The sequence below is a fragment of the Falco peregrinus genome, chromosome 4 (assembly GCF_023634155.1).
Source record: "Falco peregrinus isolate bFalPer1 chromosome 4, bFalPer1.pri, whole genome shotgun sequence".
In the NCBI taxonomy this organism is placed as follows: Eukaryota; Metazoa; Chordata; class Aves; order Falconiformes; family Falconidae; genus Falco; species Falco peregrinus.
Genome location: NC_073724.1, coordinates 54,841,687 through 54,867,128, shown reverse-complemented (window position 1 = coordinate 54,867,128; position 25,442 = coordinate 54,841,687). Strand labels below are relative to the sequence as shown.

At 41.7% G+C, this 25,442-nt stretch overlaps 3 protein-coding genes across 13 annotated transcripts in view; 2 read left to right on the top strand and 1 right to left on the bottom strand.

The window, feature by feature from the left end:
* The window catches only part of FHL2 (four and a half LIM domains 2), a 63,554-nt gene extending 62,219 nt beyond the window's left edge, over positions 1–1,335 (top strand). For all 6 annotated transcript variants that reach the window (XM_027782447.2, XM_005228661.3, XM_027782396.2 and 3 more), the window contains one exon: positions 457–1,335. In XM_027782447.2, coding sequence (XP_027638248.1) covers positions 457–608 — 152 coding nt within the window. In that variant the 3' untranslated portion in view covers positions 609–1,335. The remainder of the gene's footprint in view (positions 1–456) is intronic.
* C4H2orf49 (chromosome 4 C2orf49 homolog) lies at positions 448–15,529 on the bottom strand. 3 transcript variants are annotated; one of them, XR_008747072.1, is made up of 6 exons: positions 15,359–15,529; positions 13,380–13,546; positions 7,429–7,801; positions 4,433–4,499; positions 2,023–2,089; positions 448–585 (listed from the first exon to the last, which is right to left on the bottom strand). XR_008747072.1 is itself a non-coding variant. In XM_055803152.1 (5 exons), the coding sequence occupies exons 1-4, from the start codon at positions 15,485–15,487 to the stop codon at positions 4,443–4,445; spliced, it is 726 nt and encodes a 241-aa protein (XP_055659127.1). In that variant the 5' UTR covers positions 15,488–15,529; the 3' UTR covers positions 463–585; positions 4,433–4,442. The 3 variants fall into 3 exon arrangements, 2 of the variants coding, with proteins under 2 accessions (XP_055659127.1, XP_055659126.1); XM_055803152.1 differs by lacking the exon at positions 2,023–2,089 and having other exon boundaries at positions 463–585; XM_055803151.1 differs by lacking the exons at positions 448–585; positions 2,023–2,089 and having other exon boundaries at positions 2,931–4,499; positions 15,359–15,528.
* Positions 15,530–16,844: 1,315 nt separating this feature from the next.
* The window catches only part of TGFBRAP1 (transforming growth factor beta receptor associated protein 1), a 34,791-nt gene continuing 26,193 nt past the window's right edge, over positions 16,845–25,442 (top strand). Inside the window, exons 1-2 of one of the 4 annotated variants that reach the window (XM_055803148.1) lie at positions 16,845–17,062; positions 20,027–20,728. In XM_055803148.1, the coding sequence (XP_055659123.1) occupies positions 20,044–20,728 (685 nt within the window). In that variant the 5' untranslated portion in view covers positions 16,845–17,062; positions 20,027–20,043. The other 3 variants (XM_055803147.1, XM_013301119.3, XM_055803150.1) reach the window with 3 other exon arrangements.

The following is a 25,442-nucleotide window of genomic DNA, read 5'->3' as shown; positions in this document are numbered from 1 at the left end:
CTTTGATACCCCTTACAATAACCTCCATAGCCACAAAATCTTGAATGCTTTTTGCAGTCTGCATTTTTAATGGTCTAAATACATTTTTAAAGAACAAAATTAACTTACTCAGGCACCGTAAAACATTCTGTAAAAAACCATCACACTTCTGTTCAGGGGCAGTTGTTTTCCTTTCCTTCTGCTGTAGATCGTAGTGCCATCCCTTGAAAGTTCATTTCTGCCATAGTTCACTAACTTAGCTGAAAGCAACAGAACTATTTGAGGATGAAAATATTACCTGCTACAGAAGAATGGTGGCAAAATTAGCACAGCAACAACAGATTTGACACAATGGTGTTTTTTCACTGCTACATGTCAGATCTCCATAGCAATCCAAGACAGGAGTCTGAAATAGTGTCACTGATGGCTAACATGCTATTCTCTTCTTCTAACAGAATGCTTTTGGTTTTCAAACAGGACTCGGAGGAACCAAGTACATCTCCTTCGAAGAGCGGCAGTGGCATAATGATTGCTTCAACTGTAAGAAGTGCTCTCTCTCATTAGTGGGTCGCGGCTTCCTCACAGAAAGGGATGACATCCTTTGCCCTGAATGTGGAAAAGATATTTAAAGCTCAAAATGTGGTGGGGAGAGGAAGGAAAGCTGTGCTTGCAATATATAGTCTGAAATACACGGATGTTCGGAACTAGCTTTGCCACTCTGTGTTTCGCTGTACCATTAACGTTACTTACCTTTTTCTTCAAACTCTCCAAATCTGGAGGGAAAGCAACTTTAAAATCTCTAGTAGCAGTGTTGGTGTTTAAGATTTCTACAGCTAACCAAAACTAATGCAAAACCTGAGATGTAAAACCATTTTGGTGTTACTGACATAACATACTCTTTTTGGTTGGTTGTTTTTTTTTTTCCTTCCACTAAATATTCCAGTTACAAACAAGTGATACAGTTCAAGGATTACAATGGCCGCACACAATACATTCACATAGATGGATATTCAGGGTGAAACCCTCAGCCCATTGAAATCAATGGCAAATGCCATTCAGTTTCAAAAAGCCTGTGGTCTCGCCTCAGTGTTCTTGAGCTATGTGCTTAGTGTGTGCGTCAAGTGTGTAGAAAGACTGCGAATGTAGAGGGTGTTTCAGCATACAAGGCTTTGTGCCATGCCATAAAGAGATAATGATAAAACAGTTGAAGTGGGAGTGCTTCATAACAGGTACATATTTTATTGCATGACTAGCTGACCATTGTGTGAAGTACAAGTTCTGATTGACAGTGTATTACAGTTAGTCAACATTACACTGCACATTGTATTTTTCAAAATAAAATCATTTAAAACAAAACTCTTGATTGTGGTTTAATTTTATTTACATTGGATATTTACAAATAAAATGCTTTCACAGTCTGAAGAAACACAAGATAAGAGCCACAGAAACATAACCCTTTTTGCACCCAGTCATTACGGAACTGTGTAGTTTAGACAATCCTCATATGGGCCCTGCTTATACAACATAGTCTTCTACTAACTGAAATCAGTGGGGAAATTATCAGCAAAACTGAACTGTGTGGAAATACTGAATCAACTGCAGCTGATAAAAGTGTGTTCATAGGCTCTAAACTCAACACCAAAATATTGTTCTCCTTAGCAAGCAAGGAGGTCAAGGCAACTCAAAAGACATTTATCTTTGCAAAAAAAGTTTAATTTCTGTACTAGAGCATGCTTTAATTTTATTCTGTATTGCAATACGTAATACCCTTTGCTCCAGCATCATTTCTGCTACATTTGCTGCAAAGGCAACTGTCAGCAACAGCATGCTGGCAGGACAATAAAATCAAGAGGAAACAACCCAAAGGAATGTAACTCTCTTACCAAAACAAAATTCAATAAATATGGCTATGGTATGCAATATACGATCCTGGTACACCTTCCAGGTGGAATTCCTTTGTATCCAGCAAAAGGAGGAAAATAACATGTCACAATTCCAACAGGAATCTTCAGACGTGGAAATAAGAATTAGGAATATACTTACTCTGTGTATAACTGGGTAGGGAAAGTTTGCTCCTAGTTCCTGCCACCACTCTTGGATTTGTCTCTTTCTGTACCAAACGTAAAGTGTTCACAGGTCATTCTTCTCTCATTAATTCAACAAGCTAAACAGGTGCATCAGATCAGATTTGGTTCACTGTGCACCATTTGAAGAACTTGGCTGGATGACATTTTTGAAGTGCACACCGTACCAATCAGATCTCACTGACTGAATAAATCCTACCGGTGACTTCATTCTATGATGAAGGCTGTAGTAAAGAATAGCCACAAATATCCCTCTTACATTCACACCTCCCAGAGGAGGGCAAGCACCTCACCTACTCTCTCCTCTGCAGTCTGGCAAACCCCCAGCACATAGCAGCTCTGCTCTAGTACTTTGCTGAGAGAAGGGTTACTATTAGCTAAGGGGGTAGTGGAAGGTAGTATGAGCAGCATGGCTTGCACCCTGCCCCCCAAGCGCTACAACAGACAGCAAAACAGTCCCAGCTCTGGAGAAAGGCAGGTGAAACATGACAGGGCTGGAATGCATACCGGCCTCAAAACAGGACGGCCACCATGCGATAGCAGCATCACGCTATTATTCCAGTACAGTTCTGCATATCGCTCCTTAACACATACCAACACAAACATGCTTCTACCAACTGGAAGTGCAACACAACACAGCTTAGAGTCAAACCCACTGCCAAGAAGCCACCCACAAAACAGAACTCATATCAGACTGTTACACTAGTGCAAAGACCAGCACTTCACACGATACTAACTGCTGCTAAAACTTCAAAGTAGCTACTGAGCCTTTTACCCTGTAAGCTTTTTCTTAAGTTCTGATCTCTTCAAGTCCACTGAAATATAGCTGTATAAAATGAACAAGCTTAATTACATCACAAAAACAAGTCAGCACTACTTTCTTTGCTTTTAATTAAATTTATTTAAATAGGATAAGGCTACTTAAAAGACAACTCTTTACATACAAAATGTACATTGCATTAAAGTCTGCTGTACTCAAGTACAAAAACTGCACAAGTGTTTAGTAAAAGGGAAACAGCACACTATTTCAAAACACATTCTTACCATTTTACAGCATCCGAGAAGTGCCTTTTATGTCTTAACAGTGAATGAAAAACTTCTGTCAGTAATGAACTAAGCTACAGGTTTTGGTTTCAACCAATGTTAAAAATGTAAACAAGCTTTCAGATCACTACTGACAGCTTCTTTTAGTGGGTTAACTAAGTGGATTCAGAGGTTGATTCTTTTTTTGTTTTACTAAGTCTGAGAGTGTTATTATTTACCATCCATATCTAAAATGAATCTAAATTGGCTCCACCATGAGCCGCTGAGTTTTAATAGAAATGTCTCCATCAGCTTAATTGGATTTGTGCCTTATAAGGCACTACCAATAATCCAGATGAAACACCAAGTTTCACAGAAAACCAACATCCATCTTCAATTATTGAAAGGCAAAACAGGTTGTTGTTTTTTTCAGAATGCAACCACATAAGCTAAAGGTCTCAAGGTACTACTTTGTCTTCCTATCCCCGTCCCTCTCCAATTGTTAGTAAGTCGAGAAAGTACTGGCCTGCATTCCACAGATTTTCCCTGTATTTTATAAGCATGACTGTAACCAGGAAAACAAGCAAATTTGCTACATCGGCACATTTTTACACTTACGCATGTATAAAATATGCCTGTGTATTTAAGAGAACATGGCACTAATTCATTCACTACTTCCTCTCAAAGATTCAAATCAAACAGTCTAATAACATACTTCCATCTGCGCATTTCTTATTTCATGTGTCAACAAGAGAAACTTCAATTTGAAGTAATGCTGTTAAAATAGTTCATCTCTTATTACCAATCTAACTTGCAATGTAGATTCCTCACCCCTGTTCTGTGCAACAAAAAGGAAAAAAAATTGTCTCAGACTATCTTATCAGCAGAATGGTCAGTTTTCTCATCTAAATGAATTATCTTTTTGAAGCCAAGAAGGCTCATGGGATCACTCCGGATCTCAATAGCTATTTTACCTATTTAACCAGAAGTGGGGAAAAAAAATAATCTTACAGAAATAAAAAAAAAAAAGAAGAAATATTTATATGTGTGAATCATAGTGACATGCAGGAGATGAACTACAATAATCTTGAAAACTAAAAGGGGGGGGTAGTATATTGTAATATTACCACCTTTCAAAGAAGTAATGAACTACTTGGTGTACAAGAGTAGACACTCTTAAGGTGACTGGTGATAATGACTCCAGCTTTACAACAGGGAAGTTTTAAATTTGTTAGAACTTCACAGCAATCTGAATCCCTGTAAGGTTTAAAAAGAATTGTACTTAAACTGTTTAAATATGACTTATCTGTTTGAAAATATGGAAGTAACATTTATGTTTCAAGCACCATTAGAGCATCATGGCCATGTGACATGCTGGATTTTCTTCTTTGCTTCTGTAGGCTTTAGGTCATTCTGGAAAACAAGAAAACATATAAATATTCTCAGATATACTGTGCAAGTAGAAGTTAGTAATTAACCTGCCATATTCAAATCCAGTACTGACTACTGCTGTACTCAGCTATATGCTACTACAACAGCTTTCTATTGCCATCTCGTGGAGAAAGTTAAATATCACAGAACTCCTCGAGAAAAATAAAGCCAATGAATTTAACGACCTGCAAATCACATACGTCTTTTGGGTTTTCTTAATCCTACAATTAGTTATCTTTCAGGTTTGCAGCTTAGAAACAGGTATATATTGGAGCCTCAAAACATACTTCTAAAGTTATTTCAGATTGCCTTCTTAAAGTTGAAATGGGATTGTATAAGAAAAAAAAAACCATACAAATCTGAGAACAATTTACTTCTGTCAAAGGGTAAAAACATTAGAAAGAGAAGGAAAGTTGGTCTTTACTTATAATGACATGTATAAAAAGGTGAAATAATTGCCAAAGCCTCAGATGAACTAATCTTTCAAGCGCTGCCCCAAGAAACCAGAAAAAAATCACGCAATCCCAAAGTAAAACAATGGGACATTGTAGTGAAATAATCCCCTTTCACCACCTAAAATAAGAAAAAAGTCTGAGAAACTAGAGCTTTAGTAGTTCACACAAGCAGAGTAAAGACAGGTAAATGAGTTTTCAAGAACATTCTGCAACACTGTGGTTTGGGGAGCACAATCTAGAGATCTCTCTTCTTAAAGAGTTTCAGTTTATTTACAGCAGCTACTGGAAGGCTTAAGGGAGTTAGACCCAAAGATCAGAGGGATAGTTCTATGCTGTTCAGCGCGAGAACTTCAGTTTTTCTTGGAAGTCAAAGAACAGTCACTTGCTTGAAAAGGCAATTGTCATTACTGTCATTATACTGAAATGTATCAGGCTTTACACCCTACAGCCATCTGCCAAGTGTATCAATTCTTCCTGGCTGCATCACTTATTATTCAACGCCATGTTCTTTAATCTCAGACAGTAAAGTAACATCCATATAACACATCTGCCTAACTTCAAACATGTCTGACCGACATTAACCAAGGCATAACTGAACTTACCAGTATTAACTTGAACAAAAAACTGTGGCTAAGGTAGAAAGTCAAGTGTCAGAGGTCATAGCTTCTGAGTGTCAGTCATACAGTGTCACTTAAGTGTTCATCATTGTGGCTACAAAACATTTAAATTAAATATAAAAAGCTGTGTAAGGTGTATACTAAAAAAGTTTCAAAAGCTATGTAGATCTGACCAGTACTTGGAAGAGTTCTAAATATTAAAATAAATTAGTAATAACAACTGGTAGTAGGAAACACGCCTCTCCAGCATACATTTGATTCAGGCCCTCAGCCATGACTCTTGTAAAAGTTGCTAGAGCTGTCTTTCAGAACAGCCCCATGTTTAGGTGCTCATGTTTAACAGAAGTTGGATGGAACATACCAACCCATGCAGCAAGGATAGCACCTGCATTCTTTTAATGAAAGATATTAAAAAAATATATTAATAGAAAGCTTTTCATGAGGCAATATTGAGAAAACAGATGTTAGGTCTGGTGTCCTAAGAGAACTGTAATCAATGTAATTGCACACGGCACATCTAAAGCTCCCTCCGCAGTTCAGCCGTGAACAGATATTTCTATTTCTTCCTTTGACACCCAGGCTCATTCCAGATATTCTCACATTCCAGTGGAAATGTGAAATTTCCTTTATTTGTATCATGAAGGAATACAACACAAATATCAGACTTATCCCTACCCCGTGGCATGTTTTGAAGAGATGGCCCCTTGTTCCTTGCTCACTGACAAGCCCTTAAAGACTAATGACACCTCTGTCAAAAACAACCACTGTCCTACCGTTCTCCCCAACTGGCAGCTACACTCAGCGCCCTTACCTACACTTTCAAAGATAGGCCCTGCCGAATTCAGGTATCCTGCCCTAGCTCTTCTCTCATCACTTAGGCTCATCAGCTTCATTCTGCCACCATGTGTAATACAGTTCTCTATAGAAAATTTGTTTGCAGCTGAATCTAACTTGTAGAAAGGCGGCAACTATCCTTTTTAGCTAACAGCTCAGTCATCAGTCTTCTACCCGAGAACAATGCCCTTCTGTTCAAGGCCTCAGCACGTCTTTCTTATGATCTTATAGAAGCCCAAGTACCTGATTAAGATCACCATGGCTCAAAACGAGCACTTGACCTTTGGCCTCTCACTTCAACTAGTATGGTTTGTTGTTATGGCTTCCCATTCAGACCCACAATCTGGGCAGCTCTCCAGATTTTCACATCCAGTTCCTTCCTCTAGCTTGCCAACTCCTATGTGAGATCTAAAACAGATGGCATTCTTCCTCTAAGGATATATTCTACAGCTCTCAGCATCTCACTTCAGTTCCTGTAACAACTCTTCCTTCACTTTGACAAATCAAATCTTTTCCTACTCAACCGTTCAAGTGTGACTGTTACAAATGTTATCATTCCATTTTTTTCTTCCCTACTACAGAAAACAGACCACTCATCCTCCCTTTAAGGCTGTTCATGTTGTTCTACAATACTTGTTCTCTCCCTCAGACCTATCAGGAGGATTTATTTTGTGTTTTATTTGACTGCTACCAGCACCACCTGAAGTACTACTTACTTAGTAATTTTAAAATTACATTCATGTTTTTTTTCTACAAAGCTGCCTCTCTTACACAGAAGTTTCCCATGGACAAGTACAAAGTACTTAATTTCTTTCCTTCTCATCTTTCCCAAACTAGCTACTCTTTTGCCTGTTTCTAAACAAAGACTCTGCTGTTACTCCAAAACAAAATAAATCCTGAAAACTCCTCCAAGAGTTTGGCTCCTGTAGGTTTCAATTAAAAAGAAAAAAAAAAAACCAAACAAAAAACCACAAACCTGCAAAACAAGATGCTGAACATACATACCGGCAAATCAGATTCTTCTTTTGGAACAGCTCTCTTTAACTTCACAACAGTAGTTCCTGCTACTGGAGACAAAGGGTACACCTTCAGACTAGCCAACACACTGCTGTTAGTCTTTGAAATACTGTTCTGCTTGGCCTCATTATTCCTCACTCCAAGCTTAGCGTCCTCTGATAAACTGGAGGCTGAAATGTATGTTGAGGCATTTGAAGGAACTGATAATCTTCTAACAGTGTTGGTGATGCTTCCAGCTGGAGGAGGTTTTAGGCGATCAGCAGCTCCATTCTCTGTCTTCTTCACCTTTATGCTTGTACTTGTTGAATTGCCATCAAATACAATTAATGGTCGTTTCCTTAAACCTTCCACCGTTCCAACACTGAAAATACAAATTGTAAAATTCTCAGAAACACAAGCTATATGATCCAAAAATAGCATATATCCAAGACATGAGTAGTGAAAATGAAAATTACTTTGCCTAAAGTAGAAATATATCCCAAAACACTAACCTTAAACTTTTAGCTGCTCCAAACTTAAGCAACAGAAATTGCTTCCAAAATAGAAAGTGGGAAGGAAGTTGCGTGAGGAACACTGTTCCTCAGAGAGGGTTGTGTAAAGAACTTTCTAGGCAGACAACTACAGTTTTGTGACCAAAGACTGTGTGCTTATACCACTGTAGCTATTACAGAGTAACTAAAGACGTAATAGCTGTTAAGTATTTCAAAAGGTGAGTATTTGAGCAAGTGTGTGCCACCCTACCTACAAGAACAGCATCTAATATTCTTGTGCTTCTAATCTCCCTGTTTCCACTCTTATTCAAAATCATCATGTTAAGGTAGTCTAAAAGACTGTTAGACAAAGAATAAAAACATTAAGCAAAAAAAGCCTACCTGTTTTTGAAATAAGCTGTCTCTGAGCAGGAACGCTAAGCTGATTTAATGACTACTTTTTTTTCATAGTTTGTGCCTTTAAGCCTATTTGTAGTCAGAGCTGGCCAATTTAATAACAACTGGTTAATGAAAAGGGAATACTATCAAGCTAATATCAAAACAGTAGCATCAGAAAACATCCTGATTGCCAAAAAATCAAACACAAAGTTATCATAGCTCACTCTACATGAATTCAGAGTTTTAAAAAAGCACTGCTCAAGAATGGCAAAGAGAAAGTGTCTGCGAAGCGCAGATTTAACAAACAGTAAAACCAAATAACCATTAAGTTATATAGTATTCCTGCTGAGAAACTTCAGTTTTCAGTACACACTTACTGTTTAATCATCTCATATTAAACAGAGGAATAAAGTTTTCAACAATATATTCATTAATTTGTAATTAATGAATTTGACAATATTGATGTTGGGTATCTCAACATTCTTTAAAACAAGCCACAAGCAGGGAATCCATTTGTTTGACTTGGAACAACATTAAATCAGTAGTTGCTGATAAACCTCACATATTAAGAAATTACACATTGCTTGCACAATTTCTGTCAAGACCAGGGGTTTCTTTAAAAAAAAAAAGTAGTCACAATTTAAGAGCTTATAGAGCAAGAGAAAGTTCAGCTCTTACTCAGGTTTGCTTCTACATTACCATCTGTTCACAACAATGTATGTATGTCACATAATCCTCCTCTTTTTCTATTCACTGGGTTCCTGGAACTGAGAGAGACAAAAAGAGACCTTCAATTTGTTTGGGACTTGTCAAGAGATAAGACTCTTTGGCTTATATCTACAGTACATGTGGTTTCTAGGAGAGCTTCTACAAAATGAGACTAGTTTCCACGACCGGGAGTGTTCAGTCAGGCATGTTGTTTCAGTTAAATACTACTGAAACAACAGTAGCATTTAACACATCCATTAAATTAGGGAGTACAATTTTGCTTAAAAAGCCTAAAAAGCTGCTAAGACACTTCAAAAATAAATCATCATACTTTCTGCTCACTTTGACTTTGTCCAGGAATTTATTCAACACTCCTGACAAGGAACACATTCCCCAGCAGCCTTTTCGGAAAGGTACTTAAAAAACTATATGAAAGAAATGATTTTATGCATTTCTTCAGTCACCTTCCTTAACAAGAAGTCTGCTTTTCCTATGGAGTTTGTTGTGGTTTTTTTTTTTAATTCAGCTTGGTGAAGACTGGCAAGTCAGGAACTAACCACAGTTCTAGGAGGATTGTCACCTATTCTAAACTGAATTTTAGGCTTGTCGCACTTGTACAAATGACCGCATGCTTTAATACAGACAACATTCCCAGAGAAACATTTTGGGAAAGTTCCAAAAGAAATTTGGATGCTGTACCATCAAGAACTGTCATATCTAATTTTTAGATACATGGGTCACAGCATAGAACCTTGGGTGTGACGTTCACTTTTTTTATGCAAAGAGTACAGGCAGCTTAAAAGCTTCAGAGTAGGATTCACATTAGCTAGCACTCTTCTGAGGGAGGACACCGATGCTAGCTGACAGCTGAAAAGAATAATTTTGGGACTGTGTCCCCTCCTGCAGGGCACTCTCTATGAAACCTACGTTTCAATGCACATCTACATCCTAGAGAAATGTTCTAGCCACACTTTGAGCCATGCTGGATGTAGGGGGCATGCTCTAATCCTGCCGTTTACCTTGTAGTGCATGGTAAAAAATACAAGCTTCTCTACATGAGCGATCCGGCTTTCCACTGTTTCACATGATTACTCATGTAGTAAGGATGGCCTCTGAGCAGCTCCAGACTATGAGGACAATTTAATGCAAAATGCTCCTATCCTTATCTAGCTTAGCCTGGCACTTAAGGCAGCACCCTAAAACCAGACAGGAGTGTAGGTTTTAGCTCCCACCCCCTGATTATCCTAAATATTCACCTGTTACCAAAATGAACAGGTGATCATCTCTTCTGTGAATGTCTGAAACTGGTCAGAAGTATCATGTTTTACACTGACCTCCACTACTATCAGCACATCAGAGTTCTCAGAGGATGCTGAAGTGGCCTCTAAGGTGACTAAGGAGAAATGATCAGCTCTACTAAGGCCACAGCTCTGAGCATGTATAACCACAGTGTTCCTGGATACTAAGAGTTTGCAGGTGAGAGCCTTCAGACTCGGTGGCAATTCAGAAACTACATACACATTTTGAGATTCACACCATCCTCCTTCTTCCAGCAGGCAAGACTATCTTACAGATCTACAAAATTAACTGTCACTGAACACAAATGCTTTCTGAAATGTCTGAAGTCTGATAGACTGCATTTGGGTTTATTTGGTACGATTGTCTGCAAACTCAAATATTCAGTAATAAAAGCATAAGCCAACATCTGTGACCTCAAATATTTGATTGTATTACTGAGGCCTAACACGTTACTGCAGCTCAGCTGATACACAGTAAGTCTTTCAGGACATGCCATCAACAACCAGCAGTAAAACTGAACAGGATATTCAATACAGACAAATTTCAATGTGTTTTCACCTCTTATCTGCAACTGCTAGAGGCATGCAAACACACACTGAACTGTGAAGCCTCATATTAATTCCAGCATCCACTGTAAAGCTGTGCTTCCCACAGAGGAACTCATCAGAAAGCTCTTTGTTCATACATCAATCAGTTTATCTGACTTCTAAACCAAACTAACAGCACACTTAGCTCCCATCTCTGACTTGCACATAACTTACAGCCTCATGATACCAAAGTAACCACTTTTTACTTCCTCCTCTGCACAACAGCACTGTGCCAGTTCTCCTTAAGTGGTACACACAACTATGAAGAAAAGTGTAATATTTTAACATCCAAAAAGATAATTGAACTTCCTTGATTCTTTCTGTCAATATACTGAAACTGAAGTTTTCTCTGTGCAGCTTTTACTTACTGAAGGTGCTGAAAGACTACTTCTCCCATTTCTCTCGGGTTAGTAATACTAGCAGTAAGAGACTAACTTTCCAAGACAGTATTTTGCCAGCATATTTGTAGAGTATGAAAGATGTAATATAAGCAAAAATAGTTAACTGCTGGAAAATCTTAAAACTGTCTAAGCAGAGCAAAAGACCTAGCATGCTAGATGTTAAGCGCCAAGAGCAACTGGTAAAGAAAAGCAGGCTGGCAGATTAAACATATCTACTTTTACTTACTGTTTTCCCAACAAATACTGCATAGGTTTAACCATTATTGAGTGCTAGTGTGCCAAAATAAAAGCCCCTAAACTTATTCTATATATAAACTCTGGATGAAGTCATTCTCCCATCTAAAAATTAACACTGCCGCCTCATCTAAAAATATCCAGCCTGCTATCTTTATTTCTTTGATAAAAAATTCTTTTGCACCTATTTCAGAAAAACAACAGTTTTTTATTATTCAAACACTAACCTCAGGCTTTCATCCTCAAGTTGCAAAGAAACCAAGGCACATGGGAAAAACAAAACCACAACATAACAATGCAGTGTCCTAGCCACTGCTAAAATTCTAAAACAATAAAAACAAAATCATTTGACAGCCTTTGTTTAGCTCTTCCCTGTTAGAAACCTCAGTAAAGCTAAAACAGACTAATAAAATCAACCAACTGTAATACTGGAAAACTATAATGAGAATTTCCATCCACTGTTCCTTAGCATTTACTGCTGAAGCTAAACTAGAACGCCACTCATGCACATCACACACCAAAGTCAAAGTCCTGGGCAGAGATAAGGTTAGGAGGAGAAAAGATTCAGCAAAATAAACTTTTGGGGAAGATTTTGCTTTCTCATCAAATACAAACAGAAAGATTTTAAAAATAGGGCAGAATGTTTCTTTCAGAAAGCAGATGCTAGTTTTGAATTAGACACACAAAATTGCTGCGGTGTACACCCTTGATTCTAGAGGAGATCATCCCTGTCCAGGCCGCAAGCATAATTAAACATGCTTTTGGTACTTTTCTTAAACACTATAAATATTATTATTACTTAACACTTCCATAGTTAAAACGAAAATAATCTTTTTTCATTAGAAAATGTATATGAAAATGTATTGAAATGTACCAATAACCCAGTATCAATACCGGCTGGGGGATGAAGGGGTTGCGAGCTGCCCTGCCAAGAAGGACTTGCGGGTACCAGTGGATGAAAAGCTGGACACGAGCCAGCAATGTGCGCTCGCAGCCCAGAAAGCCAACCGTATCCTGGGCTGCATCAAAAGCAGCGCGGCCAGCAGGCCGAGGGAGGTGATTCTGCCCCTCTGCTCTGGTCCGGTGAGACCCCACCTGCAGTGCTGCATCCAGCTCTGGGGTCCTCAGCACAAGAAAGACATGGACCTGTTGGAGTGGGTCCAGAGGAGGGCCACAAAGATGGTCTGAGGGATGGAACACCTCTCCTATGAGCAAAAGGCTGAGTTGGGATTGTTCAGCCTGAAGAAGGCTCTGGGGAGACCTGACTGCAACCTTTCAGTACTTAAAGCGGACTTATATGAAAGATGGGGACAGACTTTTTAGCAGGGCCTGTTGTGACAGGACAAGGGGTAATGGTTTCAGACTAAAAGCAGGTAGATTTAGACTAGGTATAAGAAAGAAATCTTTTATGATGAGGATGGTGAAACACTGGAACAGGTTGCCCAGAGAGGTGGCAGATGCCCCATGCCTGCAAATGTTCAGGGTCAGGTTGGAAGGGGCTCTGAGCAACCTGCCCTAGTGGAAGGTGTCCCTGTTCACTGCAGGGAGTTTGGACTAGATGACCTTTAAAGGTCCTTTCCAACCCAAACCATTCTATGATTCTATGAAAAGAAGCACTGTAAGCTACATACTATTAATAATATCTGGATGACAAAAAAAGATTACCTTCCCCTTTTTCCTATTATTGCAGTAGTAGAATCTAACACTTCTGACACAGAAGACTTGACACAGCACTCTCTGTAAACTGTAACAATGTCCATACAAGTTTCATTAATCACGCAAACAAAGATTAAATGCACTGTCCTAAATTCTCCAAACTAGTGCAATAAAAGCTAAGTTACCTTTTATTCCCACTTTTCAACTCATTTTCCTGTCTCTTCTTTTCCATCATTTTCCCCCATCTACTTTTTGGTAGGTCACGCTGAGGCAGGGGAATGGCATGTTGAATATACAGATCAGTGAGACCATCTTTGTCCATCTTTACATCATTTTCAACTAGTATATTCTTCTGTGGGAACAGGAAAAAAAGTTGTTATTATGACAAATTCAAAGCACAAGCATCTTAGTGGCATAACTTCTTTTTTTCAAAAGCCACTTCCAATGTAGTGTATTGGGCATCAACGCGAGGATTTCAAAAGTGAGGGGGCTGCAGGGGTGACCGGCATGGAGATGCCATGAACTGCCCCTTGCCAATGACAGGCTGGTCTCCAGTCTTCCTACTGCCAACTTCCCTTGTTTTCTGTGTGGATTACACTCAGTCCCTCCCTTCAGTGAGGCAATAGGAAATGTGCAACGTTTGGGTCGGAGCATAGTGGTTTCTTTTTCCACTAGCTGCAAGCACATCTCTTCACATGCCTATCTCTTCACATGCCTCTTTTTGTGCACCCTTTTGTGTCTCCTGCCCCTGGTGGCCGCTGCTCTTTGTTAAGTGAATTCCAACACAGGTGCCATGAGCTCCTCTGCTTGAAACTTTGGTGTGTGATGGGCTGTTCTCAACCGTGTCGGAGACAGCTGGATCCAGCTGCAACCAGTACTGGTTCACCACCTCTGCCCACACAGGTCAACCTGCAGCCCTTCCCTAACCAAAACCCTGTAATTTTCCCCAATAAAAATAGTAGAGAAAAAAACCACAAAAGGATGACTGATGTTTTCATGCACTCTTAAACACACTTCCCTGAATCCAATTACGACACCAGAGGTGCTCTTACAATGTCCAAAAAAAAGGCAGCTAGACCACAACACTGTTTAAACTTACAAATATAGAGCTGCGCTTCCTTCCTCAGTTCCCAAAGAATAAATTGCAAAGGGAAACTTCCAGATACTGTCGGTTATAACAGAAGACCAGTTTTCTTTCTAGTAACGTACAGGGCTGTCAAAACAAAACTTCTTGGTACCTCCTGCCAAATCTATTGAAAGACAAAAAAAATCCACTAACTTTCTACAAACTAGAGGTCACTGAAAGCGGGTCAAGTCTCTGCCACTACAGGTACTGGCAACACTTCATGACTAAACCTGTACGTTTTGGTCCACGTAAACTACATGGACAAGAGCATACCAAAATTCAGCAAGCTCATACAAAAACCTAAAACTCTGATTACTATTGTTTCATGCACCTACAATTCTCAGGCAAAGCTGTAATAGGTATTCCAAATCACATCAACTGAAGCTCCATACGGTCCAAAACTGCTTATAACTCACTTTCAAACTCTTTTTTTTTTTTCTATTACGAATACTTAAGTCATAGCTTGACTAATTACATAGGATGCATTCCCTTAATTCATTAAGTACAAACGGGACAACAACAGGGTAAATATCATCTTTCCACAGAAAATTTTACTGCATGCAAACACTGTCTCACAGACATGCTGATCTAGGTAAATTATTCTTTAGCAACTACAGTGTTCAAACACAGCCCCTCTGCAAACACGGAGACATCTCTCGGGCTACGGACCTCCTCTAAGCAAGTACCTAGCCTACAGGGCATCGACTTAGGTTTTGTTTTTCCTGAACGCTCCTTGCGCACCCGTTAAGGGCGGTACAATGACTGGAAACCGCAGGAGCACTGGAAGAAAACTTCCCGTGTAGGTAACGGAGGGTGGAGGGAGAGGAGAGGGGCGGCGAGGGGTAGGAGTTTCCCCGCGTAGTAAAGCAGAGAAACAAACGGGGTAGGTCTAACGCGGAGAGAGGGGCACAACAAGCAGGGCGGCCGGCCCGGGAGCCCCCCTTCCCGCCGGGCGGGGCGGGCGCCACACACCCCCCGCCCCGCCTCAGGGGCCGCTGCTCCGGGGTCGGCTCGCTCCCCGGCGGCGCCCGGGCGCACCTGCTCCAGTGTGAGCAGCAGGAACTCCTCCGAGAGCAGCTCCGGGTGCAGCAGCAGCTCCGACTCCGGGCGCCCCGACCCGCGCTCCTCCTTGCCACCGCCCACCCGGCCCCTTCCCTGCGCCGCCATCTTCTTCCCCCGGCGACCCCTTTCCGGCCTCCCACAATGCCGCGCGGGGCGCGCGGGGCGGGGGGCTCGCGCGGGAAGTGACGCGCAGGAAGTGACGCCAGCGCGGCGCGGCAGGCTGGCGGGTGTCTGTTTGTTTGCTCGTCGCGGAGCGGCGGGCCCTGCGCGGCCGGGCCGGGCCAGCGAGCAGGAGCGACTGGGAACGGGTTTCCGGAGCGGCCGTTCCGGTCTTTCGTGTCGCGTTTGTAGCGGGAGGCGGCCTGTGCTGTTGAATGAGGGAAACGAATGTACCTTACTGCAAGCTCTGCCAGCCTGCAGAAGCACAACACGTTCGTGCCACCGCCCGCGGGAGCTTTGCTGCCGCATTAAACAGGAACTAAATCTTGCGCATAAAAGTGGTAACTGCCAGTTAACACTCCTCGATCTGCAATAGCGAAGGTTCCGTTGTAATTCCGAGGCGAAATAGCTACTGGCTCATTTGAGTTAATGACCTGCTTACATGCTTACAAACAGAATAGGGAATTACAGATGATTCCACTAATAAGTTAGCCACGTCGTTACGACATAAAATTGCAATGTACTTAAGTACCGGATGTATTTTATAAAATTAAAAGGCGCAGGCAACAGGTAGTGCGCACACGGAACAAGTCGCATATATATGACTATGCGTGTAATGTTATTTCTGTGTATATGTGGCGCTTCCAAGAGTACGGATTCAAATTCTGAATCTTTAAAAACCACTGAAGCGTACATGCATGCAATGTAACTTTTCCTGATACTTCGTACAGCGTTCTCAAAAGTGCCCTCTGGCATTTCATGCGATTCGTTTCCTTGTGCTCCCCCTCGTCCCCTCCCAAACCACCCACCGCTACGGGCGTTCCATGATTTTTCTCGGAAGAGCTGCTCTTTCCACCGGCGTTCATCCCTTGTACATATCCTTTGGACCTGGTCTGTAACTGCTCCCCGGGGCATAACTACAGCATTGGGCGATAACGAAGGGATCTCTCCGGTTGCTGTGGCGCCCTCGGCAGCGCTGGCAGGCGGATCTCCCGCTCCGTGGGCGCGACCCCTCGCCCTCAGCGCGCCCGTCTCAGCCCACAGGAGGCCGGCTGGAGCGCGGCGCCCGGAGAAGGGGCTCGCCATCACAGGAGAGACACAGGGGCACGGTTACACCGCCGCCTCCCGGGACACTGTGCCGAGGGCCGGGGCCGTAAGCGCCCTCAGCCGCCAGAAGCCCTTCCCCAGCGCCCACCGCTCGGCCCCAGCCACACCCCCCGGAGGGCGGTGCTCATTGAGGCTCCGCCCCCCAGCCGTCGGCGCCGGGCGCTCTGCCCCGCGTGACCGGAAGAGCCGCGGCCCGGCGGGGTGAGGCGCCTCCTCTCCCTGTCCGCTCCCCGCCCCTCCGGGAACCGGTGACGCTAGCGCAGGGCGGGCCCTGTGCGACACCGGAAACGGCGCGTCCCCCCGCCCGCCGGCGGATCGCAGCGCGCCGGGAGGCCTGGGCGCTGACAGCGCGGCCTGAGGCGGCGCCCGGCCCGGGCCCGGCCGCCGGCAGTGGCACCGCAAGGCCTCGAAGCGGTGGGCCCGGCTCCCGGTGTGGCGGTGGCAGGTGCTGGGGGAGGGCGAGCGGGAGGAGAGGCTCTGTCGCCTGCTGGGGCGGAGGCGGGCGCGCCGGGGGCCGCGGGGCTGGCTACTGCCGGGCCTGGTTTCCGCCGCCCGGTGGGGCTGCGGGCGTGTGAAGGGATAGGGGTGCGGTGAGCGGCGCCGCTTCTGCCGCTGTGCGGCGGCCGGGCAGGGTGCGGGCGTTCCGCCGTGCGGGCATCCCCTCGCTCCCGGGGCTAGCGCGGCCCAGCACCTCGAGTCTGTGGGATCGTACCCAGAGGTTAATTGTAGCTCGCACGGGGTTAATTGCGCAGGGTGTAGGAGTACGTGTGTGAGCGTGAAGGAGCAGTGCAGAGGCAGGGTAAGTAGGATGCTGGTTTGCAGGGCAGCAGTGAATGAACAAAACATAAATGCAGAGCAAGGTGTTACTTAACAAAGGTGAGGGAGAGCTGTTTTCCACTCTTTACCGGAACTAAGCGCAAGTGGGATTTATTGGTGCCCTTAAGAAAGTGAAATTTAGCAGACTCATAATGTGCTTGCCTATTGATTTTTTAAATTTTTTTTGATAGCAGGCCTCCCCCATTATAATGTTTTCCGGAGGCCTGAACATCTAAGAAGTAGCTTACTGGCTTCCGTTTGTAGCTCTGGGGTGGCCTTTTGCACTTTAAAGGAACAGAATGTTCTGCAGAACCTGTTTATTTGTAGTGAGCATAAGCCCCTAAGCTCTTATAAATGACAGCAAAGTAAATGTAAAAGAAAAACCACATGCAGATTATGTGTAACATCATTGGTTATACTTAAAACTTTTTTACACAGTTTTTTTTCTAGCATGGATGTTTAATTTAATTGGTGTCATTCTTACGTGCTCGTAGTGTGTTATTAGTTTCTTCTTTCTGCTCAGGGATTATGTATCTCTTGATTTCTTTACACTTTCACTTTTCATCTGCTTCATTTAGTAAGTTTTTTGGAGGTTTTTAATACATCATGGTCAAGAGCGAAATTCTGTAGTTCTCCCAATAGCATATGTTAACATTTTTACCCTGGACTACAGAAACTAAGTTGTTGATAGCTTCAGGTATGAAAGCTGCCAAACCTTTCCAGGTGATAGTTTATCACTTCAGGCTACACAGGGCTCTTAAAAATGGTTGAGGCTTTTTCAGCAGCCCTCTCTAACTTAATACACTGTGTTTCTTTCAGTAATGTTGGAGGAGAACATGGCTGGCTCTGTTGTCAGGGTCTTGCATTATCTTTTTGCCATAGGCTATTTCTCTAATATTTCCTGGGTCAGGGTGGTTTTGTTGAAGGGCAGAACGCTAATTTACACCACAGGTGAGGATGCAATTTGAAAATGTCATGGAAGCCCAAACTAAAATCTTTTGAACTTTTGAAAAAAATAGGGAGTTCTTGGCATAAAAGATCACTACTATCTCTTGGTAACATGGTTTGCTTCTAGCTATACCCTTTGACAAAATTTTATTTAGTGGTTACTTGTGAGTTGTGTACCTTGCCTTTTCTTACTCTGTTTTGGAAATCTTTGCCATGGTTTTCAATGTTCTCTTGCAAAAGCAAAGGGGCCTTTTAGATGTAAAAATTGGAAACGAAATTCTTTTTTACTATGTTTAGTTCCAGGATTGTTCACAAGAGCATTTTGTTGATGTTGGTCTTTGTTGGTCCACAGAAATTTCATTTGGTGTTTTATATCTCTACTGTGTATGTGGACTAGAAGTAATTGTGTGTGCTATTTCTTAAATCCATTCAGGATGTTTAGTGTTGTGTCCTCCTCTGTGTTGGCTAAATGGCTGTTACAAACCAGTCATGACAAATTAAAAGGTGATTAAACAAGGTCAGCAGTTTCTCATCTGCTTTTCTTTGGAGTGTTGAGCACAGCTGTCTGCTGGTTTCTTGTAAAAATAACACAAGTCTGGAGTACAGTAAAATTACATGGGCTGTTTTTAAAACACTATTAATTGCTTCATAAATTGCATCTGTTCCTTGATGCGGCTTCATTGCAAAAGGGTAGGTATAGTTAAAGTAGAATTAATATTAGAAGTGCTTCTTATCACTTAAAGACAGACTTCTGCAATGTTTGTGAGAGTAGAGACCAGAAACTCTTTAATTTCTGTGATACTGCATCTTGAGCTTAATGAATGCTTTATGGACCGTGCTTCCAAATTAACTGTGTGAATGTGTTTTATAATTGCTGGTGCATATAGTCTGATACAAAGAATGTGTAAGTAGCACTGAATAAAACAGACACTGCAAATATTAAAAAAAAACAACCAAACCAACAGCCCAACAACAACCACAATCCAACAGCTTTTATTATGAGTTGGACGATACCTTGAATAATTATTTAAGTGGCTTGGAAGTTACAGATTTCTGATTGCTGGAGAATAAGGAATGTAAATTATGTGTTAAACTGGAATATACCTATCATATTTCACTGAGACTATGTATCAATAGGCCTAAATTGAGTTTAAAGCAACATGAAATGTGAACTTGTAGCACTAAATGAAATGTGACTTCTCTAATCTGAGAACTGAAGTTTGTATATTTTCATGTACAGGTGATAGAAAGCTGTACATGTGCGTGACAGGTTTATAAATCACTAAGTGCTGGCAGGAACCACTTGTAGTGCCAGAGTATCTGAGAGCACCAATAATATGCTGGTTACATGTGGAGAAAGCATCACTTCAAAATAGCTGGGTGCTGTTGTGAATCTGTTTCGGAATAGACTTGACACGGAAGCATACAGTTCATTTCTGCAGTTACTAATGTGTTCATTCTGGCTTGTGTGATCAGATTGGAAATAGAGTATAAACTATTAAAAAGTACACCAATGAAGGTTTTGTATTGGTGAATGTTAAATTGCTGCCTCTGCTATTTGATTATTTGTATGGAGATAAAAGTGGTTTGTTTGTTTTTTTCCTCTTTAATCAGATCACCCAGAAGACACAATGAGCGTTAAAGCTTTCAAGCTTGTTTCTGCTGTTGAGCGGGAGATGTTAATGGGAGAGAAAAATTACATCAACATCGAATGCATTGAGTGTTGCGGAAAGAACCTCTATATTGGAACCAATGACTGTTTTATCTATCACTTTCTGTTGGATGAAAAGATATCAACAGCTGGAAAAATAGCTTTTGCTGCCACAAAGCAACTGCATAAATACCTGGGCTTGAAGAAGCCTGTGAGTGAGTTGAAAGCAGCCTCCGCCCTCACCAGGCTTCTTGTGCTTTGCGACAACACGATAACACTAGTTAACATGATAAACTTGGAACCTGTCCCCAGTGGCGCTAGAATCAAAGGAGCTGTGACATTTGCATTAAATGAAAACCCTGTGAGTGGGGATCCTTTCTGTGTTGAAGTCTGCATTATCTCGGTCAAGCGGCGGACCATTCAAATGTTCATGGTGTTTGAAGACAGAGTCCAGATAGTGAAGGAAGTGTTTACTCCAGAGCAACCCTGTGCTGTGGCTGTAGATGGTTATTACTTATGTCTTGCACTTACTACACAGTATATCATTTTGAATTATAATACTGGCGTCTCGCAGGATCTGTTTCCTTATTGCAGTGATGAGAAACGGCCAATTGTGAAAAGGATAGGCAGACAAGAGTTTCTGTTGGCTGGCCCCGGAGGCCTAGGTGAGACTAAGGATTGTAATTTTTTTTGCAAGTTTTTTACCTTCTCTCTCAGTTTCTCCCAGTTTGCAAAGCAAAGATTAACAAATGAAGTGTTGTGCACAATAATGGTAATTTTCTTCACAGGACTATACTGGAATGTTGAGATAGAAAGGTAGATGGTAAATTTTTGGTAGTAAATTTTACTCTAACTCCTAGGTTTTTTAATGCACAAAAATGTCATTATTTGTAATTTAATCGTGTCTGTAGACAGCTTTGTTTCTGTATAGACAGCTAACAGTAGTATTGTAGCCCAGAGTGAAAAAATTGGTTGTTAGCAAGTAAACTTCAGAGGCTGATAGCCTCTCTGTAGTGACCAGCCGGACTAGATTTGAGGAGCCCCATGCTGCTGTAATATTGTCAAATTAGCATAGACCACTTAATTTTTTTCCTCAGTTGCTATTCAGAGGACTTCATGCAAAGTCTGTTTTATGGATGGTAACAGGTTTACAAATAAGTGTGTTGTACTACAGTGCTAGTAGGAAATGTAAGTGGAAGTAAACACTATTACTGTATTCTAACTCCTGTAGAAGTAAACTGTCTCAGATGTAGATGTTGTCAGATACTACCCAGTTTTTATGCTCCCATTTGCTTAATTTTTTAATAGTATTTTTCAGCTCTGTATTACAGAAAATGATAGATTAAGTACTGCAAAACCAAAATTAGACCACGTGAAATAAAGCTCGTGTCTAGTAGAATGATGATGATTGTATAGACTACTGCTGCTGTAGTCTGTCTAAATCAACAATATGCTGTGAGGTCAGTAATCTTGAGCTTTTTTTGGAAAAGCTGCAATAACCCAGAGTTGACAGACAACAGGCAGAATGCTTTCATGCTGTTTGCCATATGACTCTCGATTTAGACGATACAGTTCATGTATCTTCCCTGACGCATTAGGAATAGCATGACACAAAAATCCCAACTATTTAGGTCCTTAATTCAGAGATCTGCATGGGTTTGGGCTTTTTAATATAAATTTAAAAAAAAAAAAGTGTGCATTGTTGTTTATATTTGGTTTGTCTTGTGACCAGAATGTGAGATGTACATCAACTCACCAGTTTTTCTTGAAAGTACAGCATCAATTTATGAAATCAAAGATGTTCTAAGATGCCTGAAAAAAGCAAGTTCATAGGGCTTTTGTAAGTCTTCTTGGTTGCCCACTTCCTGTTAAAACTCTTAGTTGGTTAAAATGTGGACATTTATTTGTGGGCGTTAACCATTTTAGGAGTGCTATGAAAGTTAAAAATTGTGAATTGACTGTCCAAAATTTTTCCCTTTTGACATGTTTCTAAGGAGATCCTATACTTACTTCAATCTTTGTCTGGTCAAACCAGATTCTATTAAAGTGGTTCATTCCTTTTTTTAAGAAGAATAGTTATACTTTCAAAAGCATAATTATATTTAGTCAAAAAGCAGAATTATATTTATTCTTTTTGCTTTTATCTGGTGTTCTGGAAGAGAGATGTACAGTAAGACCTTTACTCAAAAAATCCAGCATCCTTGTGTAAGTAGATTGTTCTGGAGTTAGAATATCAGGCATGTGGTATCTTAAGCAAATGCACTTCTGCAGCTCTAAACATGTTATAAACTTCCCTTTTCTTCATAATACAGGCGAAGTCGTATCTTGCGCTAGCTCAGAAACCTTAGAAGACTGCTTGCTATGGATTGTATAGTTCCTCCTTGTCTAATACAGCTTGTGGATTTTACTTTTTTTTAATTATCTGTTCTCTATTCCCTCACCACTGTTCTTTTGACTAGTATTACCCATCTTGCTCTGCTTCCTTGGTAAAATTCTTCATGGTTTTAACACTTGTCTGAAGTTGTGAAGATGGTTGTGCACTGTTATAATACATAAGCATTGCACATCTTGACATTTGAGGTAGGCCTCTGCTGTAGGATGAACAGACTTGAAAAGGCTCAGTGTAAATATTCGAATTTTGGTTTGCTTTTGTACATCTTACTGGTTAAGGCACATTCGTTTGGCACTTGTTAGAGCACCTGTGCCAAGTTCAGCCTTTTTTACTGAGGTGGATGTATTCTGCATTAATGTATTTGGCTTAATAGCACTTGAAGTGAAATTTATTTAGATTAACTTGCTTTTGAATTAAGACTGGAATTCAGAATGGCAGAAAGCAACTACTTAAAACAGTAATCATGAAGTAAAACATCTTTGAGTTTCTTTGGATATGCAACCTTTTTCGTTACCCAGACTCTTTGCATTTAAAACTGACTGTAAGAACTGCTCATAGTTGATCCATAGGCTTATCCATTCAGTACTTTGTCGGCTCTAATTGCAGTTAGTATATAGCTTATTCTTTCAAAAGAGAGGAGGAACTTTGGTTTTGATGCATCTGCATTTTGGCCAGTAAGTAGTTAATTCAGAATGGAAAATCAATTCTTTATGTATGAAACGATGCTTACCAAAATTTAGTTTTTCATTCCATAAAGCTCTTGTTGCATGTTTCCAATCAGATGTCCTGCCATACAGAGGCTTTAAGCTTTTAAAATTGCAGCAAACAATTCTTGCATATTGGCACAGGGCATGCTTCCTCGCACCAGCTGGGGCAACTGTCCCAAAACTGCCTGTAGGAGATGAGTGCTTGGTTGAAGATTTCTTTTGCCAAGTAAAGGAGATGCAGGAGGAGGTCAGCAGAGTGCATGGCATCAGAGGTGACAAAAAAGTTGAATCCTTTGCAGGACCCAGGACTGAACCCCCAGCTGTACTGAGGGAAGGGCAGGCTGAGTCTCTGCTTGTTCTGTGATGATGAAGGCTGGAAACTTGTGACTTCTCATAAAAGGAAGAACTCTCCTTCTCTGCCCACAGATTTGCATCTATAGAATATGTTCAGTGCTCACAGTAGCAGATGAGAAACAGGAAGCTCTTTCCAACAAATCATCTGAGCCTGTACAATGCAGTAGCACCAGCAGGGATTCACAAGTAATAGTAGTGGGAGACTCTCATGTTGGAGATGCAGGTTTACTTATCAGTCCTGCCAGTGAGGAAGAACAGCTTGAGGAAGAGTGGGTGGATTGTGCAGGTCACCAACGGATTGCACAGCTTCTGGTGATGAGGGATTTGGCTTTTATAACTATGGATCCCTATTTAAGGAAGAGATGGGATTCACCAGGCCAAGTGAGGCAAAAGCATTTTTGCCAACAGGCTGACCAACCTGGTGAGGAAGATTGAAATGAGGAATGGTGGTGATAGGCTGAGTTGGGAAACAGAGTGCAGGATGACATGGATGAGAGACTTTGTATTCAACAAACAGCGCTGAAGAGGCCCTGCTTCAGGCCCATGGGCACAAAGTTGTTTCTACAAAACAACAGGATGCTGAAACCTTTCTCACTTTTTCTGGGAAATTAGCACAGCAATGTGTTAACAGCACAGGTGAGAGGTTGCTCTTTACATGAGAGCAGTAGGAAGATATGGTGGTGTGCCATGGGACAAAGGAGGACGCAGCTGAGAGTTTATGGATTAGGGTTAGAGGGCAGATCAGATTAACGTGGGTTGTGACATGGTGAGTGCCTGCTGCAGACCACCTTATCAGGAAGATGATGTAGGTAAAGCCTCTTCCAGATGACAGGAAGAAACCTGCATTTGCAGGCCCTGGTTCTTGGGGGGCACTTGAACCACTTCACTACCTGCTAGAGGGGCAACACAGCAGGGCGCAAGCAGTCCAGGAGATTTCTGGAGTGCATTGATGGTAACTGAGGAGCTGATGAAGGGATGTGCTTTGTTGAACCTGGCTAGGAATGTGAAGGTCAGGCCAGCAGCCTTGCTGAGTGTCTGTGAGATGGTGAAGTTCAGAATCCTGAGAGAAGGGAACAAGGCAAAAAGACACAAGCCTAATTTTCAGGACAGCAGACTTTTGTTCAGGGACCTGCTTAAAAGAATTCCACAGGATATGGGCCTGGAGAGAAGGGCTGTCTCTTCCAAATTCAGGAATGGCCCATGCCAATGAGCAGGAAAAGAAGCAGAGGTGGCAGGAAGCCTGCATTAATGAACAGGCAGCTCTTGACTAAACTGAAATATAAAAAGGAAGCAAGTGAAGAGAGAGCAGGACCAGGTGACCTCAGAGCAACATAGAGACACTGTCCAAGCATGTGGGGATAGGGTTAGGGAGGCCAGAGTCCATCTAGCATTGGTTCTGCTGAGCACCATGAAGGGTGACAAAAAAAGCTTCTACAAGCATATCAGCAGCAAAGGAAGGCTAATGGATGCCCGCTGCTGAATGGGATTGGGGACCTGATGCTAAAGGGTATGCAAAAAGCCGAGGTGCTTAATACTGCCTTTACCTCAGTTGTTACTGGTATGATCTTCCTTCAGGAATCCTTAGCCCCTAGGACCGGTGAGAAAATTTGGAGCAACAAAAACCTGTCCTCAGTAGAGAAGGATCAGGTTATGGAACACTTAAATAGACTGGACAGACAAATCTGTGGGACTTGATGGGATGCACCATGGGAGGTCAGTTGCTACTTGTGTATTGCCGGGGGCCAATGTGAGGTCAGTAGTAACATCTTCATTAATACAAATGTTGGGGTAGAGTTCACCTTCAGCAAATTTGCAGATGTGGGAGGAGTGGTTAATACACTCGGGAATTGTGTGACCATTCAGAGGGACTTTGACAGGTTGGAGAAATGAACTAACAGGAATTTCATGAAGTTCAGTAAAGGGAAA